The sequence below is a fragment of the Nerophis ophidion genome, linkage group LG28, assembly GCF_033978795.1.
Source record: "Nerophis ophidion isolate RoL-2023_Sa linkage group LG28, RoL_Noph_v1.0, whole genome shotgun sequence".
Taxonomy (NCBI): domain Eukaryota; kingdom Metazoa; phylum Chordata; class Actinopteri; order Syngnathiformes; family Syngnathidae; genus Nerophis; species Nerophis ophidion.
This window is the reverse complement of record NC_084638.1, coordinates 34,219,633-34,238,918: the sequence shown is the minus strand read 5'-3', so window position 1 is coordinate 34,238,918 and position 19,286 is coordinate 34,219,633. Positions and strand designations below refer to the sequence as shown.

Below are 19,286 nucleotides of genomic sequence, written 5' to 3'. Positions count from 1 at the left end.
GTGTTCATGATCTGGAGCGTTGACACAAAGTGGAATAACAATAAGACAATATTGTGGAATACCAAAAAAACAACACTATGTGTTCATGATCTGGAGCGTTGACACAAAGTGGAATAACAATAAGACAATATTGTGGAATACCAATAAAACAACACTATGTGTTCATGATCTGGAGCGTTGACACAAAGTGGAATAACAATAAGACAATATTGTGGAATACCAATAAAACAACACTATGTGTTCATGATCTGTTGCGTTGACACAAAGTGGAATAACAATAAGACAATACTGTGGAATACCAATAAGACAATACTATGTGTACATGATCTGGAGCGTGACACAAAGTGGAATAACAATAAGACAATACTGTGGAATACCAATAAGACAATACTATGTGTTCATGATGTGGAGCATTGACACAAAGTGGAATAACAATAAGACAGTATTGTGGAATACCAAAAAGACAACGCTATGTGTTCATGATCTGGAGCGTTGACACAAAGTGGAATAACAATAAGACAATATTGTGGAATACCAATAAGACAATATTGTGGAATACCAATAAAACAACACTATGTGTTCATGATCTGGAGCGTTGACACAAAGTGGAATAACAATAAGACAATACTGTGGAATACCAATAAGACAATACTATGTGTTCATGATCTGGAGCATTGACACAAAGTGGAATAACAATAAGACAATACTATGTGTTTATGATCTGGAGCGTTGACACGAAGTGGAATAATAAGACAATATTGTGGAATACCAATAAGACAATACTATGTGTTCATGATCTGGAGCGTTGACACAAAGTGGAATAACAATAAGACAATACTGTGGAATACCAATAAGACAATATTGTGGAATAACAATAAGACAATACTGTGGAATACCAATAAGATAACACTATGTGTTCATGATCTGGAGCGTTGACACAAAGTGGAATAACAATAAGACAATATTGTGGAATACCAATAAAAAAACACTATGTGTTCATGATCTGTTGCGTTGACACAAAGTGGAATAACAATAAGACAATACTGTGGAATACCAATAAGACAATACTATGTGTTCATGATCTGGAGCATTGACACAAAGTGGAATAACTATAAGACAATATTGTGGAATACCAATAAGACAATATTGTGGAATACCAACAAGACAACGCTATGTGTTCATGATCTGGAGCGTTGACACAAAGTGGAATAACAATAAGACAATATTGTGGAATACCAATAAGACAATACCATGTGTTCATGATCTGGAGCATTGACACAAAGTGGAATAACTATAAGACAATACTATGTGTTCATGATCTGGAGCGTTGACACAAAGTGGAATAACAATAAGACAATATTGTGGAATACCAATAAGACAATATTGTGGAATACCAATAAAACAACACTATGTGTTCATGATCTGGAGCGTTGACACAAAGTGGAATACCAATAAGACAATACTGTGGAATACCAATAAGACAATACTATGTGTTCATGATCTGGAGCGTTGACACAAAGTGGAATAACAATAAGACAATATTGTGGAATACCAATAAGACAATACTATGTGTTCATGATCTGGAGCGTTGACACAAAGTGGAATAACAATAAGACAATATTGTGGAATACCAATAAGACAATACTATGTGTTCATGATCTGGAGCGTTGACACAAAGTGGAATAACAATAAGACAATATTGTGGAATACCAATAAGACAATATTGTGGAATACCAACAGGACAACGCTATGTGTTCATGATCTGGAGCGTTGACACAAAGTGGAATAACAATAAGACAATATTGTGGAATACCAATAAGACAATACTATGTGTTCATGATCTGGAGCGTTGACACAAAGTGGAATAACAATAAGACAATATTGTGGAATACCAATAAGACAATATTGTGGAATACCAACAAGACAATGCTATGTGTTCATGATCTGGAGCGTTGACACAAAGTGGAATAACAATAAGACAATATTGTGGAATACCAATAAGACAATACTATGTGTTCATGATCTGGAGCGTGACACAAAGTGGAATAACAATAAGACAATATTGTGGAATACCAACAAGACAACACTATGTGTTCATGATCTGGAGCGTTGACACAAAGTGGAATACCAATAAGACAATACTGTGGAATACCAATAAGACAATACTATGTGTTCATGATCTGGAGCGTTGACACAAAGTGGAATAACAATAAGACAATATTGTGGAATACCAACAAGACAATACTATGTGTTCATGATCTGGAGCGTGACACAAAGTGGAATAACAATAAGACAATATTGTGGAATACCAACAAGACAACACTATGCGTTCATGATCTGGAGCGTTGACACAAAGTGGAATACCAATAAGACAATACTGTGGAATACCAATAAGACAATACCATGTGTTCATGATCTGGAGCGTTGACACAAAGTGGAATAACAATAAGACAATATTGTGGAATACCAATAAGACAATACTATGTGTTCATGATCTGGAGCGTTGACACAAAGTGGAATAACAATAAGACAATATTGTGGAATACCAATAAGACAATATTGTGGAATACCAAAAAGACAACGCTATGTGTTCATGATCTGGAGCATTGACACAAAGTGGAATAACTATAAGACAATACTATGTGTTCATGATCTGGAGCGTTGACACAAAGTGGAATAACAATAAGACAATATTGTGGAATACCAATAAGACAATATTGTGGAATACCAATAAAACAACACTATGTGTTCATGATCTGGAGCGTTGACACAAAGTGGAATACCAATAAGACAATACTGTGGAATACCAATAAGACAATACTATGTGTTCATGATCTGGAGCGTTGACACAAAGTGGAATAACAATAAGACAATATTGTGGAATACCAATAAGACAATACTATGTGTTCATGATCTGGAGCGTTGACACAAAGTGGAATAACAATAAGACAATATTGTGGAATACCAATAAGACAATATTGTGGAATACCAACAAGACAACGCTATGTGTTCATGATCTGGAGCGTTGACACAAAGTGGAATAACAATAAGACAATATTGTGTAATATCAATAAGACAATACTATGTGTTCATGATCTGGAGCGTTGACACAAAGTGGAATAACAATAAGACAATATTGTGGAATACCAATAAGACAATATTGTGGAATACCAACAAGACAATGCTATGTGTTCATGATCTGGAGCGTTGACACAAAGTGGAATAACAATAAGACAATATTGTGGAATACTAATAAGACAATACTATGTGTTCATGATCTGGAGCGTGACACAAAGTGGAATAACAATAAGACAATATTGTGGAATACCAACAAGACAACACTATGTGTTCATGATCTGGAGCGTTGACACAAAGTGGAATACCAATAAGACAATACTGTGGAATACCAATAAGACAATACTATGTGTTCATGATCTGGAGCGTTGACACAAAGTGGAATAACAATAAGACAATATTGTGGAATACCAACAAGACAATACTATGTGTTCATGATCTGGAGCGTGACACAAAGTGGAATAACAATAAGACAATATTGTGGAATACCAACAAGACAACACTATGCGTTCATGATCTGGAGCGTTGACACAAAGTGGAATACCAATAAGACAATACTGTGGAATACCAATAAGACAATACTATGTGTTCATGATCTGGAGCGTTGACACAAAGTGGAATAACAATAAGACAATATTGTGGAATACCAATAAGACAATACTATGTGTTCATGATCTGGAGCGTTGACACAAAGTGGAATAACAATAAGACAATATTGTGGAATACCAATAAGACAATATTGTGGAATACCAACAAGACAACGCTATGTGTTCATGATCTGGAGCGTTGACACAAAGTGGAATAACAATAAGACAATATTGTGGAATACCAATAAGACAATACTATGTGTTCATGATCTGGAGCGTGACACAAAGTGGAATAACAATAAGACAATATTGTGGAATAACAATAAGACAATATTGTGGAATACCAATAAGACAATACTATGTGTTCATGATCTGGAGCGTGACACAAAGTGGAATAGCAATAAGACAATATTGTGGAATACCAACAAGACAATACTATGTGTTCATGATCTGGAGCGTTGACACAAAGTGGAATAACAATAAGACAATATTGTGGAATACCAATAAGACAATACTATGTGTTCATGATCTGGAGCGTTGACACAAAGTGGAATAACAATAAGACAATATTGTGGAATACCAATAAGACAATACTATGTGTTCATGATCTGGAGCGTTGACACAAAGTGGAATAACAATAAGACAATATTGTGGAATACCAATAAGACAATATTGTGGAATACCAACAAGACAACGCTATGTGTTCATGATCTGGAGCGTTGACACAAAGTGGAATAACAATAAGACAATATTGTGGAATACCAATAAGACAATACTATGTGTTCATGATCTGGAGCGTGACACAAAGTGGAATAACAATAAGACAATATTGTGGAATAACAATAAGACAATATTGTGGAATACCAATAAGACAATACTATGTGTTCATGATCTGGAGCGTGACACAAAGTGGAATAACAATAAGACAATATTGTGGAATACCAACAAGACAATACTATGTGTTCATGATCTGGAGCGTTGACACAAAGTGGAATAACAATAAGACAATATTGTGGAATACCAATAAGACAATACTATGTGTTCATGATCTGGAGCGTGACACAAAAAGAGTAATAGTGAAGGGAGAAGTCCGGCCCCTCGGTCCTTAGCTCTTTGGAAATGAATGATTAGGTTGAATAAACCTAAGGAAGGTCAGATACACTTATTGGACATGAAGTTAATATTCTATTCAAGATTGTATTAACGAGTCAGAAGTAAAGAATGACTGACCGGGTTTGATCCAGGAATCAATTTTCCATTGAGTTTTTGGATGCAGCTATCAACACTTGCTTCATCTGCCAGCTCCACAAAGCAGTATCCTGCAGAACCGCTGAAAAAGAAGACAGTTGAACAAAATGTAGAAGAGCAAATACTTCATGCACAGTCAATGTTTACACTTCCACCCAAATGGACTACAGAAGGGGCGAAGCAGGGAATCTTACCCTGTCATCTTGTGAGCAACTATTTTGACTCCAGACGGCGACTCTCCCATAGCAAGGAACGCCTGCCTGACAAAGTTTTCATCCATGTATCGGTCCAACTAAACACAGTGAGAGACATGTACAAACATTGTATCAATCATGACAAGAAGTAGTCTTCCATGTATCGCTCCAACTAAAGACATGTACAAACATTGTATCAATCATGACAAGAAGTAGTCTTCCATGTATCGCTCCAACTAAAGACATGTACAAACATTGTATCAATCATGACAAGAAGTAGTCTTCCATGTATCGCTCCAACTAAAGACATGTACAAACATTGTATCAATCATGACAAGAAGTATTCCTCCATGTATCGCTCCAACTAAAGACATGTACAAACATTGTATCAATCATGACAAGAAGTATTCCTCCATGTATCGCTCCAACTAAAGACATGTACAAACATTGTATCAATCATGACAAGAAGTATTCCTCCATGTATCGCTCCAACTAAAGACATGTACAAACATTGTATCAATCATGACAAGAAGTATTCCTCCATGTATCGCTCCAACTAAAGACATGTACAAACATTGTATCAATCATGACAAGAAGTATTCCTCCATGTATCGCTCCAACTAAAGACATGTACAAACATTGTATCAATCATGACAAGAAGTAGTCTTCCATGTATCGCTCCAACTAAAGACATGTACAAACATTGTATCAATCATGACAAGAAGTATTCCTCCATGTATCGCTCCAACTAAAGACATGTACAAACATTGTATCAATCATGACAAGAAGTAGTCTTCCATGTATCGCTCCAACTAAAGACATGTACAAACATTGTATCAATCATGACAAGAAGTATTCCTCCATGTATCGCTCCAACTAAAGACATGTACAAACATTGTATCAATCATGACAAGAAGTATTCCTCCATGTATCGCTCCAACTAAAGACATGTACAAACATTGTATCAATCATGACAAGAAGTATTCCTCCATGTATCGCTCCAACTAAAGACATGTACAAACATTGTATCAATCATGACAAGAAGTAGTCTTCCATGTATCGCTCCAACTAAAGACATGTACAAACATTGTATCAATCATGACAAGAAGTATTCCTCCATGTATCGCTCCAACTAAAGACATGTACAAACATTGTATCAATCATGACAAGAAGTATTCCTCCATGTATCGCTCCAACTAAAGACATGTACAAACATTGTATCAATCATGACAAGAAGTATTCCTCCATGTATCGCTCCAACTAAAGACATGTACAAACATTGTATCAATCATGACAAGAAGTATTCCTCCATGTATCGCTCCAACTAAAGACATGTACAAACATTGTATCAATCATGACAAGAAGTATTCCTCCATGTATCGCTCCAACTAAAGACATGTACAAACATTGTATCAATCATGACAAGAAGTATTCCTCCATGTATCGCTCCAACTAAAGACATATACAAACATTGTATCAATCATGACAAGAAGTATTCCTCCATGTATCGCTCCAACTAAAGACATGTACAAACATTGTATCAATCATGACAAGAAGTATTCCTCCATGTATCGCTCCAACTAAAGACATGTACAAACATTGTATCAATCATGACAAGAAGTATTCCTCCATGTATCGCTCCAACTAAAGACATATACAAACATTGTATCAATCATGACAAGAAGTATTCCTCCATGTATCGCTCCAACTAAAGACATGTACAAACATTGTATCAATCATGACAAGAAGTATTCCTCCATGTATCGCTCCAACTAAAGACATGTACAAACATTGTATCAATCATGACAAGAAGTATTCCTCCATGTATCGCTCCAACTAAAGACATGTACAAACATTGTATCAATCATGACAAGAAGTATTCCTCCATGTATCGCTCCAACTAAAGACATGTACAAACATTGTATCAATCATGACAAGAAGTATTCCTCCATGTATCGCTCCAACTAAAGACATGTACAAACATTGTATCAATCATGACAAGAAGTATTCCTCCATGTATCGCTCCAACTAAAGACATGTACAAACATTGTATCAATCATGACAAGAAGTATTCCTCCATGTATCGCTCCAACTAAAGACATGTACAAACATTGTATCAATCATGACAAGAAGTATTCCTCCATGTATCGCTCCAACTAAAGACATGTACAAACATTGTATCAATCATGACAAGAAGTATTCCTCCATGTATCGCTCCAACTAAAGACATGTACAAACATTGTATCAATCATGACAAGAAGTATTCCTCCATGTATCGCTCCAACTAAAGACATGTACAAACATTGTATCAATCATGACAAGAAGTATTCCTCCATGTATCGGTCCAACTAAAGACATGTACAAACATTGTATCAATCATGACAAGAAGTATTCCTCCATGTATCGCTCCAACTAAAGACATGTACAAACATTGTATCAATCATGACAAGAAGTATTCCTCCATGTATCGCTCCAACTAAAGACATGTACAAACATTGTATCAATCATGACAAGAAGTATTCCTCCATGTATCGCTCCAACTAAAGACATGTACAAACATTGTATCAATCATGACAAGAAGTAGTCTTCCATGTATCGCTCCAACTAAAGACATGTACAAACATTGTATCAATCATGACAAGAAGTATTCCTCCATGTATCGCTCCAACTAAAGACATGTACAAACATTGTATCAATCATGACAAGAAGTATTCCTCCATGTATCGCTCCAACTAAAGACATGTACAAACATTGTATCAATCATGACAAGAAGTATTCCTCCATGTATCGCTCCAACTAAAGACATGTACAAACATTGTATCAATCATGACAAGAAGTATTCCTCCATGTATCGGTCCAACTAAACGTGTAAATATGGTGTTAGTATGAACATGCAAGTGTAAATATGGTGTTAGTATTAAAATGCTAGTGTAAATATGGTGTTAGTATTAAAATGCTAGTGTAAATATGGTGTTAGTATTAAAATGTTAGTGTAAATATGGTGTTAGTATTAAAATGCTAGTGTAAATATGGTGTTAGTATTAAAATGCTAGTGTAAATATGGTGTTAGTATTAAAATGCTAGTGTAAATATGGTGTTAGTATGAACATGCTAGTGTAAATATGGTGTTAGTATGAACATGCTAGTGTAAATATGGTGTTAGTATGAACATGCTAGTGTAAATATGGTGTTAGTATGAACATGCAAGTGTAAATATGGTGTTAGTATGAACATGCAAGTGTAAATATGGTGTTAGTATGAAAATGCAAGTGTAAATATGGTGTTAGTATGAACATGCAAGTGTAAATATGGTGTTAGTATGAAAATGCAAGTGTAAATATGGTGTTAGTATGAACATGCAAGTGTAAATATGGTGTTAGTATTAAAATGCTAGTGTAAATATGGTGTTAGTATTAAAATGCTAGTGTAAATATAGTGTTAGTATTAAAATGCAAGTGTAAATATGGTGTTAGTATGAACATGCAAGTGTAAATATGGTGTTAGTATTAAAATGCTAGTGTAAATATGGTGTTAGTATTAAAATGCTAGTGTAAATATGGTGTTAGTATTAAAATGCTAGTGTAAATATGGTGTTAGTATTAAAATGCTAGTGTAAATATAGTGTTAGTATTAAAATGCTAGTGTAAATATGGTGTTAGTATTAAAATGCTAGTGTAAATATGGTGTTAGTATTAAAATGCTAGTGTAAATATAGTGTTAGTATTAAAATGCAAGTGTAAATATGGTGTTAGTATGAACATGCAAGTGTAAATATGGTGTTAGTATTAAAATGCTAGTGTAAATATGGTGTTAGTATTAAAATGCTAGTGTAAATATAGTGTTAGTATTAAAATGCAAGTGTAAATATGGTGTTAGTATGAACATGCAAGTGTAAATATGGTGTTAGTATTAAAATGCTAGTGTAAATATGGTGTTAGTATTAAAATGCTAGTGTAAATATGGTGTTAGTATGAACATGCTAGTGTAAATATGGTGTTAGTATTAAAATGCTAGTGTAAATATGGTGTTAGTATTAAAATGCTAGTGTAAATATGGTGTTAGTATTAAAATGCTAGTGTAAATATGGTGTTAGTATTAAAATGCTAGTGTAAATATGGTGTTAGTATGAACATGCAAGTGTAAATATGGTGTTAGTATTAAAATGCTAGTGTAAATATGGTGTTAGTATGAACATGCAAGTGTAAATATGGTGTTAGTATGAACATGCAAGTGTAAATATGGTGTTAGTATGAAAATGTTAGTGTAAATATGAAGTTTAAAGCGTAACCACGTGGACATGCTAAGCTAGCTAACAGTGAACATACATCACCCATCCACAGACTTGTTTGCCGGTTCACCATCTTGTAGCAGGGGTCGGGGCCGAGGCGAAGAAGGGTTTGGTAGTGTGACAAAAACTGAAATGTTGTTTTAAAAAGTAATCTAAACGTTGACGAGGAGCAAATAGATCACTTCTTTATTTGCCCTATTTTCTACACTTCCGCTAGTGTTCTTCTTCGGGTTTTTTACACTTCCGCTAGTATTCTTCTTCGTTGGTGGCAGCCGACGTGTGAGTGCGACATTGCCCCCCAGCGGACAGCCGCGAGTATTCTTCTTTGTTGCTGGCAGAATTGATGAAGGTGGAGCCCGACTTAAACACTTTCAAAAACTTATTGGGGTGTTAGCATTTACTGATCATTTGTATGGAATATGTACTGTACTCTACTATCTACTAATATGTACTGTACTGTACTGTACTATCTACTAATATGTACTGTACTCTACTATCTACTAATATGTACTGTACTGTACTATCTACTAATATGTACTGTACTATCTACTAATATGTACTGTACTATCTACTAATATGTACTGTACTATCTACTAATATGTACTGTACTCTACTATCTACTAATATGTACTGTACTGTACTGTACTATCTACTAATATGTACTGTACTCTACTATCTACTAATATGTACTGTACCGTACTATCTACTAATATGTACTGTACTCTACTATCTACTAATATGTACTGTACTCTACTATCTACTAATATGTACTGTACTGTACTGTACTATCTACTAATATGTACTGTACTGTACTATCTACTAATATGTACTGTACTGTACTGTACTATCTACTAATATGTACTGTACTGTACTGTACTATCTACTAATATGTACTGTACTCTACTATCTACTAATATGTACTGTACTGTACTATCTACTAATATGTACTGTACTCTACTATCTACTAATATGTACTGTACTGTACTATCTACTAATATGTACTGTACTGTACTATCTACTAATATGTACTGTACTATCTACTAATATGTACTGTACTGTACTATCTACTAATATGTACTGTACTGTACTATCTACTAATATGTACTGTACTATCTACTAATATGTACTGTACTATCTACTAATATGTACTGTACTGTACTATCTACTAATAATATGTACTGTACTGTACTATCTACTAATATGTACTGTACTGTACTATCTACTAATATGTTCTGTACTGTACTATCTACTAATATGTACTGTACTGTACTATCTACTAATATGTTCTGTACTGTACTATCTACTAATATGTACTGTACTATCTACTAATATGTACTGTACTATCTACTAATATGTACTGTACTCTACTATCTACTAATATGTACTGTACTGTACTGTACTATCTACTAATATGTACTGTACTGTACTATCTACTAATATGTACTGTACTGTACTGTACTATCTACTAATATGTACTGTACTGTACTGTACTATCTACTAATATGTACTGTACTGTACTATCTACTAATATGTACTGTACTCTACTATCTACTAATATGTACTGTACTGTACTATCTACTAATATGTACTGTACTCTACTATCTACTAATATGTACTGTACTGTACTATCTGCTAATATGTACTGTACTATCTACTAATATGTACTGTACTGTACTATCTACTAATATGTACTGTACTGTACTATCTACTAATATGTACTGTACTATCTACTAATATGTACTGTACTATCTACTAATATGTACTGTACTGTACTATCTACTAATAATATGTACTGTACTGTACTATCTACTAATATGTACTGTACTGTACTATCTACTAATATGTTCTGTACTGTACTATCTACTAATATGTACTGTACTGTACTATCTACTAATATGTTCTGTACTGTACTATCTACTAATATGTACTGTACTATACTATCTACTAATATGTACTGTACTGTACTATCTACTAATATGTACTGTACTGTACTATCTACTAATAATATGTACTGTACTGTGCAATCTACTAATAATATGTACTGTACTGTGCAATCTACTAATATGTACTGTACTGTGCAATCTACTACTAATATGTACTGTACTGTACTATCTACTAATAATATGTACTGTACCGTGCAATCTACTAATAATATGTACTGTACTGTGCAATCTACTAATAATATGTACTGTACAATCTACTAATAATATGTACTGTACTGTACTATCTACTAATATGTACTGTACCGTGCAATCTACTAATATGTACTGTACTATCTACTAATATGTACTGTACTGTGTCTCTACTAATATGTACTGTACTGTACTATCTACTAATATGTACTGTACTGTACTGTACTATCTACTAATATGTACTGTACTCTACTATCTACTAATATGTACTGTACTGTACTATCTACTAATATGTACTGTACTCTACTATCTACTAATATGTACTGTACTGTACTATCTACTAATATGTACTGTACTGTACTATCTACTAATATGTACTGTACTATCTACTAATATGTACTGTACTGTACTATCTACTAATATGTACTGTACTGTACTATCTACTAATATGTACTGTACTATCTACTAATATGTACTGTACTATCTACTAATATGTACTGTACTGTACTATCTACTAATAATATGTACTGTACTGTACTATCTACTAATATGTACTGTACTGTACTATCTACTAATATGTTCTGTACTGTACTATCTACTAATATGTACTGTACTGTACTATCTACTAATATGTTCTGTACTGTACTATCTACTAATATGTACTGTACTATCTACTAATATGTACTGTACTATCTACTAATATGTACTGTACTCTACTATCTACTAATATGTACTGTACTGTACTGTACTATCTACTAATATGTACTGTACTGTACTATCTACTAATATGTACTGTACTGTACTGTACTATCTACTAATATGTACTGTGCTGTACTGTACTATCTACTAATATGTACTGTACTGTACTATCTACTAATATGTACTGTACTCTACTATCTACTAATATGTACTGTACTGTACTATCTACTAATATGTACTGTACTCTACTATCTACTAATATGTACTGTACTGTACTATCTACTAATATGTACTGTACTATCTACTAATATGTACTGTACTGTACTATCTACTAATATGTACTGTACTGTACTATCTACTAATATGTACTGTACTATCTACTAATATGTACTGTACTATCTACTAATATGTACTGTACTGTACTATCTACTAATAATATGTACTGTACTGTACTATCTACTAATATGTACTGTACTGTACTATCTACTAATATGTTCTGTACTGTACTATCTACTAATATGTACTGTACTGTACTATCTACTAATATGTTCTGTACTGTACTATCTACTAATATGTACTGTACTATACTATCTACTAATATGTACTGTACTGTACTATCTACTAATATGTACTGTACTGTACTATCTACTAATAATATGTACTGTACTGTGCAATCTACTAATAATATGTACTGTACTGTGCAATCTACTAATATGTACTGTACTGTGCAATCTACTACTAATATGTACTGTACTGTACTATCTACTAATAATATGTACTGTACCGTGCAATCTACTAATAATATGTACTGTACTGTGCAATCTACTAATAATATGTACTGTACAATCTACTAATAATATGTACTGTACTGTACTATCTACTAATATGTACTGTACCGTGCAATCTACTAATATGTACTGTACTATCTACTAATATGTACTGTACTGTGTCTCTACTAATATGTACTGTACTGTACTATCTACTAATATGTACTGTACTATCTACTAATATGTACTGTACTGTGTTCTCTACTAATATGTACTGTACTGTACTATCTACTAATATGTACTGTACTATCTACTAATATGTACTGTACTGTACTATCTACTAATATGTACTGTACTATCTACTAATATGTACTGTACTGTACTATCTCCTAATATGTACTGTACTGTACTATCTACTAATATGTACTGTACTATCTACTACAAACATGTATTTAATATTTATACACTGAACATGTATTTAATATTCATACATAAATATCTATTTAATATTTATACACCAAACATGTATTTAATATTCATACACTAAACATGTATTTAATATTTATACACTAAACATGTATTTAATATTCATACACTAAACATGTATTTCATATTCATACACTAAACATGTATTTAATATTTATACACTAAACATGTATTTAATATTCATACACTAAACATGTATTTAATATTCATACACTAAACATGTATTTAATATTTATACACTAAACATGTATTTAATATTTATACACTAAACATGTATTTAATATTTATACACTAAACATCTATTTCATATTTATACACTAAACTAGTATTTAATATTCATATACTAAACATGTATTTAATATTTATACACCAAACATGTATTTAATATTCATTTACTTAACATCCATCCATTTTCTACCGCTTATTCCCTTTTGGGGTCACGGGGGGCGCTGGTGCCTATCTCAGCTACAATCAGGCAGAAGGCGGTGTACACCCTGGACAAGTCGCCACCTCATCGCAGGGAACATGTATTTAATATTCATACACTAAACATGTATTTAATATTTATACACTAAACATGTATTTAATATTCATACACTGAACATGTATTTAATAATCATATACTAAACACATATTTAATATTCATATACTAATCATATATTTAACATTCATACACTAAACATGTATTTAATATTCATATACTAATCATATATTTAATATTCATACAGTAAACATGTATTTATTATCCTCTAAATAAGGCACACTTGGAAATAATGAATTTCTTTATGTGTGCAGTTGCGGCAGAAGTCCACAGGAGGGCGCACGTTCCCTCTTAATAAGTGTCCCCCCCCACCCCCCCACACACACACACACATAAGTTATGTGTCTAGTTTTATTGGCCATTTTACTATTTTTTTAAACATAAGTTATGTGTCCATCATTATATATATTATATTGTTTTACAGCCCAGCTCCATGTTTTTTTTTTTCAAATTACTCTTTTTTTAATTGATTTCGATTTTCTTTTGCAATATATATTGACATGGTTTAATCGCCCAGTCCTACCGGCTTTTTGGTGTGTTTTTTTAACTGATGTTTTGCGATAAATATTGATATCGTTTTATCGCCCTTTTTCCTTTTTTTATTTTATTTTATTTTTTATAAAAGTTAGGTTTCTCATACACTCATATTCATACACTAAACATGTATTTAATATTCATACACTAAACATGTATTTAATATTCATACACTAAACATGTATTTAATATTCATACACTAAACATGTATTTAATATTCATACACTAAACATGTATTTAATATTCATACACTAAACATGTATTTAATATTCATACACTAAACATGTATTTAATATTAATACACTAAACATGTATTTAATATTTATATACTAAACATGTATTTAATATTTTTACACTAAACATGTATTTGATATTCATACACTAAACATGTATTTAATATTTATACACTAAACATGTATTTATTATCCATACTGTAAATATTTTTTTCATATTCATACACTAAACATGTATTTAATATTTATACACTAAACATGTATTTAATATTCATACACAAAACATATATTTAATATTCATACTACAAAAATATATTTATTATCCATACTATAAATATTTTTTTCATATTCCTACACTAAACATGTATTTAATATTTATACACTAAACATGTATTTAATATTCATACACTAAACATGTATTTAATATCCATCCACCAAACATGTATTACATAATTATACACTAAACATCCATCCATCCATCCATCATCTTCCGCTTATCCGAGGTCGGGTCGCGGGGGCAGCAGCCTAAGCAGGGAAGCCCAGACTTCCCTCTCCCCAGCCACTTCGTCTAGCTCTTCCCGGGGGATCCCGAGGCGTTCCCAGGCCAGCTGGGAGACATAGTCTTCCCAACGTGTCCTGGGTCTTCCCCGTGGCCTCCTACCGGTTGGACGTGCCCTAAACACCTCCCTAGGGAGGCGTTCGGGTGGCATCCTGACCAGATGCCCGAACCACCTCATCTGGCTCCTCTCCATGTGGAGGAGCAGCGGCTTTACTTTGAGTTCCTCCCGCATGGCAGAGCTTCTCACCCTATCTCTAAGGGAGAGCCCCGCCACACGGCGGAGGAAACTCATTTGGGCCGCTTGTACCCGTGATCTTATCCTTTCGGTCATGACCCAAAGCTCATGACCATAGGTGAGGATGGGAACGTAGATCGACCGGTAAATTGAGAGCTTTGCCTTCCGGCTCATCTCCTTCTTCACCACAACGGATCGGTACAACGTCCGCATTACTGAAGACGCCGCACCGATCCGCCTGTCGATCTCACGATCCACTCTTCCCTCACTCGTGAACAAGACTCCTAGGTACTTGAACTCCTCCACTTGGGGCAGGGTCTCCTCCCCAACCCGGAGATGGCACTCCACCCTTTTCCGGGCGAGAACCATGGACTCGGACTTGGAGGTGCTGATTCTCATTCCGGTCGCTTCACACTCGGCTAAGAACCGATCCAGTGAGAGCTGAAGATCCCGGCCAGATGCAGCCATCAGGACTACATCATCTGCAAAAAGCAGAGACCTAATCCCGTGGCCACCAAACCGGAACCCCTCAACGCCTTGGCTGCGCCTAGAAATTCTGTCCATAAAAGTTATGAACAGAATGGGTGACAAAGGACAGCCTTAGCGGAGTCCAACCTTCACTGGAAACGTGTTCGACTTACTGCCAGCAATGCGGACCAAGCTCTGGCACTGATCGTACAGGGAGCGGACTGCCACAATAAGACATTCCGATACCCCATACTCTCTGAGCACTCCCCACAGGACTTCCCGAGGGACACGGTCCAATGCCTTCTCCAAGTCCACAAAGCACATGTAGACTAGTTGGGCGAACTCCCATGCACCCTCAAGAACCCTGCCGAGAGTATAGAGCTGGTCCACAGTTCCACGACCAGGACGAAAACCACACTGTTCCTCCTGAATCCGAGGTTCGACTATCCGGCGTAGCCTCCTCTCCAGTACACCTGAATAAACCTTACCGGGAAGGCTGATGAGTGTGATCCCACCATAGTTGGAACACACCCACTGGTCCCCCTTCTTAAAGAGAGGGACCACCACCCCGGTCTGCCAATCCAGAGGTACCGCCCCCGATGTCCACGCGATGCTGCAGAGTCTTGTCAACCAAGACAGCCCCACAGCATCCAGAGCCTTAAGGAACTCCGGGCGGATCTCATCCACCCCCGGGGCCTTGCCGCCGAGGAGCTTTTTAACTACCTCAGCGACCTCAGCCCCAGAAATAGGAGAGTCCACTACAGGTTCCCCAGGCACTGCTTCCTCATAGGAAGACGTGTTGGTGGGATTGAGGAGGTCTTCGAAGTATTCCTTCCACCGATCCACAACATCCGCAGTCGAGGTCAGCAGAACACCATCCGCACCATACACGGTGTTGACAGTGCACTGCTTCCCCTTCCTGAGGCGCCGTACACTAAACATGTATTAAATATTTATACACTAAACATGTATTTAATATTTATACACTAAACATGTATTTAATATTTATACACTAAACATGTATTTAATATGTTTACACTAAACAGGTATTTAATATTTATATGCTAAACAAGTATTTAATATTCATTTATTAAACAGTTTTTGATGAATATTCATACACTAAACATGTATTTAATATTCATACACTAAACATATATTTAATTTATACACCAAACATGTATTAAATATACATACACTAAATAGGTATTTAATATGCATGTGTTGAACAGTTGTTTAATGAATATTCATACATTAAACATGTAAAAGAGGAATTGGAAGTCTGGGACACTAAATAAGGCACACTTGGAAATAATGAATTGCTTTGTGTGTGCAGTTGCGGCAGAAGTCCACAGGAGGGCGCACGTTCACTCTTAATAAGTCTGGTCGTCTTGCTCCCCAGCACTCCCCCCCCCCCCCCCCCCACCACCCCCCACCCGCCATTCCCATTGGCCATTTTCCTATTTTTTTTAACATATACTTGCCAACCTTGAGACCTCCCATTTCGGGAGGTGGGGGCGTGGTTGGGGGCGTGGTTAAGAGGGGAGGAGTATATTTACAGCTACAATTCACCAACTCCAGTATTTTATATACAGATATATATCCATCTATCCATTTTCTACCGCTTATTCCATTTTGGGGTCACGGGCGCCTATCTCAGCTACAATCGGGCGGAAGGCGGGGAACACCCTGGACAAGTTGCCACCTCATCGCAGGGCCAACACAGATAGACAGACAACATTCACACACTAGGGAGCATTTAGTGTTGCCAATCAACCTATCCCCAGGTGCATGTCTTTGGAGGTGGGAGGGGCCTATCCCCAGGTGTATGTCTTTGGAGGTGGGAGGGGCCTATCCCCAGGTGTATGTCTTTGGAGGTGGGAGGGGCCTATCCCCAGGTGTATGTCTTTGGAGGTGGGAGGGGCCTATCCCTAGGTGCATGTCTTTGGAGGTGGGAGGGGCCTATCCCCAGGTGCATGTCTTTGGAGGTGGGAGGGGCCTATCCCCAGGTGCATGTCTTTGGAGGTGGGAGGGGCCTATCCCCAGGTGTATGTCTTTGGAGGTGGGAGGGGCCTATCCCCAGGTGCATGTCTTTGCAGGTGGGAGGGGCCTATCCCCAGGTGTATGTCTTTGGAGGTGGGAGGGGCCTATCCCCAGGTGCATGTCTTTGGAGGTGGGAGGGGCATATCCCCAGGTGCATGTCTTTGGAGGTGGGATGGGCCTATCCCTAGGTGCATGTCTTTGGAGGTGGGAGGGGCCTATCCCCAGGTGTATGTCTTTGGAGGTGGGAGGGGCCTATCCCCAGGTGTATGTCTTTGGAGGTGGGAGGGGCCTATCCCCAGGTGTATGTCTTTGGAGGTGGGAGGGGCCTATCCCTAGGTGCATGTCTTTGGAGGTGGGAAGGGCCTATCCCCAGGTGTATGTCTTTGGAGGTGGGAGGGGCCTATCCCCAGGTGTATGTCTTTGGAGGTGGGAGGGGCCTATCCCCAGGTGTATGTCTTTGGAGGTGGGAGGGGCCTATCCCCAGGTGCATGTCTTTGGAGGTGGGAGGGGCCTATCCCCAGGTGTATGTCTTTGGAGGTGGGAGGGGCCTATCCCTAGGTGCATGTCTTTGGAGGTGGGAGGGGCCTATCCCCAGGTGCATGTCTTTGGAGGTGGGAGGGGCCTATCCCCAGGTGCATGTCTTTGGAGGTGGGAGGGGCATATCCCCAGGTGCATGTCTTTGGAGGTGGGAGGGGCCTATCCCTAGGTGCATGTCTTTGGAGGTGGGAGGGGCCTATCCCCAGGTGTATGTCTTTGGAGGTGGGAGGGGCCTATCCCCAGGTGTATGTCTTTGGAGGTGGGAGGGGCCTATCCCCAGGTGCATGTCTTTGGAGGTGGGAGGGGCCTATCCCCAGGTGTATGTCTTTGGAGGTGGGAGGGGCCTATCCCTAGGTGCATGTCTTTGGAGGTGGGAGGGGCCTATCCCCAGGTGTATGTCTTTGGAGGTGGGAGGGGCCTATCCCCAGGTGTATGTCTTTGGAGGTGGGAGGGGCCTATCCCCAGGTGTATGTCTTTGGAGGTGGGAGGGGCCTATCCCCAGGTGCATGTCTTTGGAGGTGGGAGGGGCCTATCCCCAGGTGTATGTCTTTGGAGGTGGGAGGGGCCTATCCCTAGGTGCATGTCTTTGGAGGTGGGAGGGGCCTATCCCCAGGTGCATGTCTTTGGAGGTGGGAGGGGCCTATCCCCAGGTGCATGTCTTTG

General features: G+C 36.9%; 1 protein-coding gene across 1 annotated transcript in view; it reads right to left on the bottom strand.

Annotated features, from left to right (window-relative positions):
• LOC133545011 (tRNA selenocysteine 1-associated protein 1-like) overlaps window positions 1-9,622 on the bottom strand; it is a 39,296-nt gene extending 29,674 nt beyond the window's left edge. Inside the window, exons 1-3 of the mRNA XM_061890296.1 lie at window positions 9,430-9,622; window positions 5,105-5,202; window positions 4,893-4,992 (exon numbers count right to left, since the gene is read on the bottom strand). Of these exons, the coding sequence (XP_061746280.1) occupies window positions 4,893-4,992; window positions 5,105-5,202; window positions 9,430-9,465 (234 nt within the window). The 5' untranslated portion in view covers window positions 9,466-9,622. The remainder of the gene's footprint in view (window positions 1-4,892; window positions 4,993-5,104; window positions 5,203-9,429) is intronic.
• Between the last annotated feature and the right edge of the window lie 9,664 nt (window positions 9,623-19,286).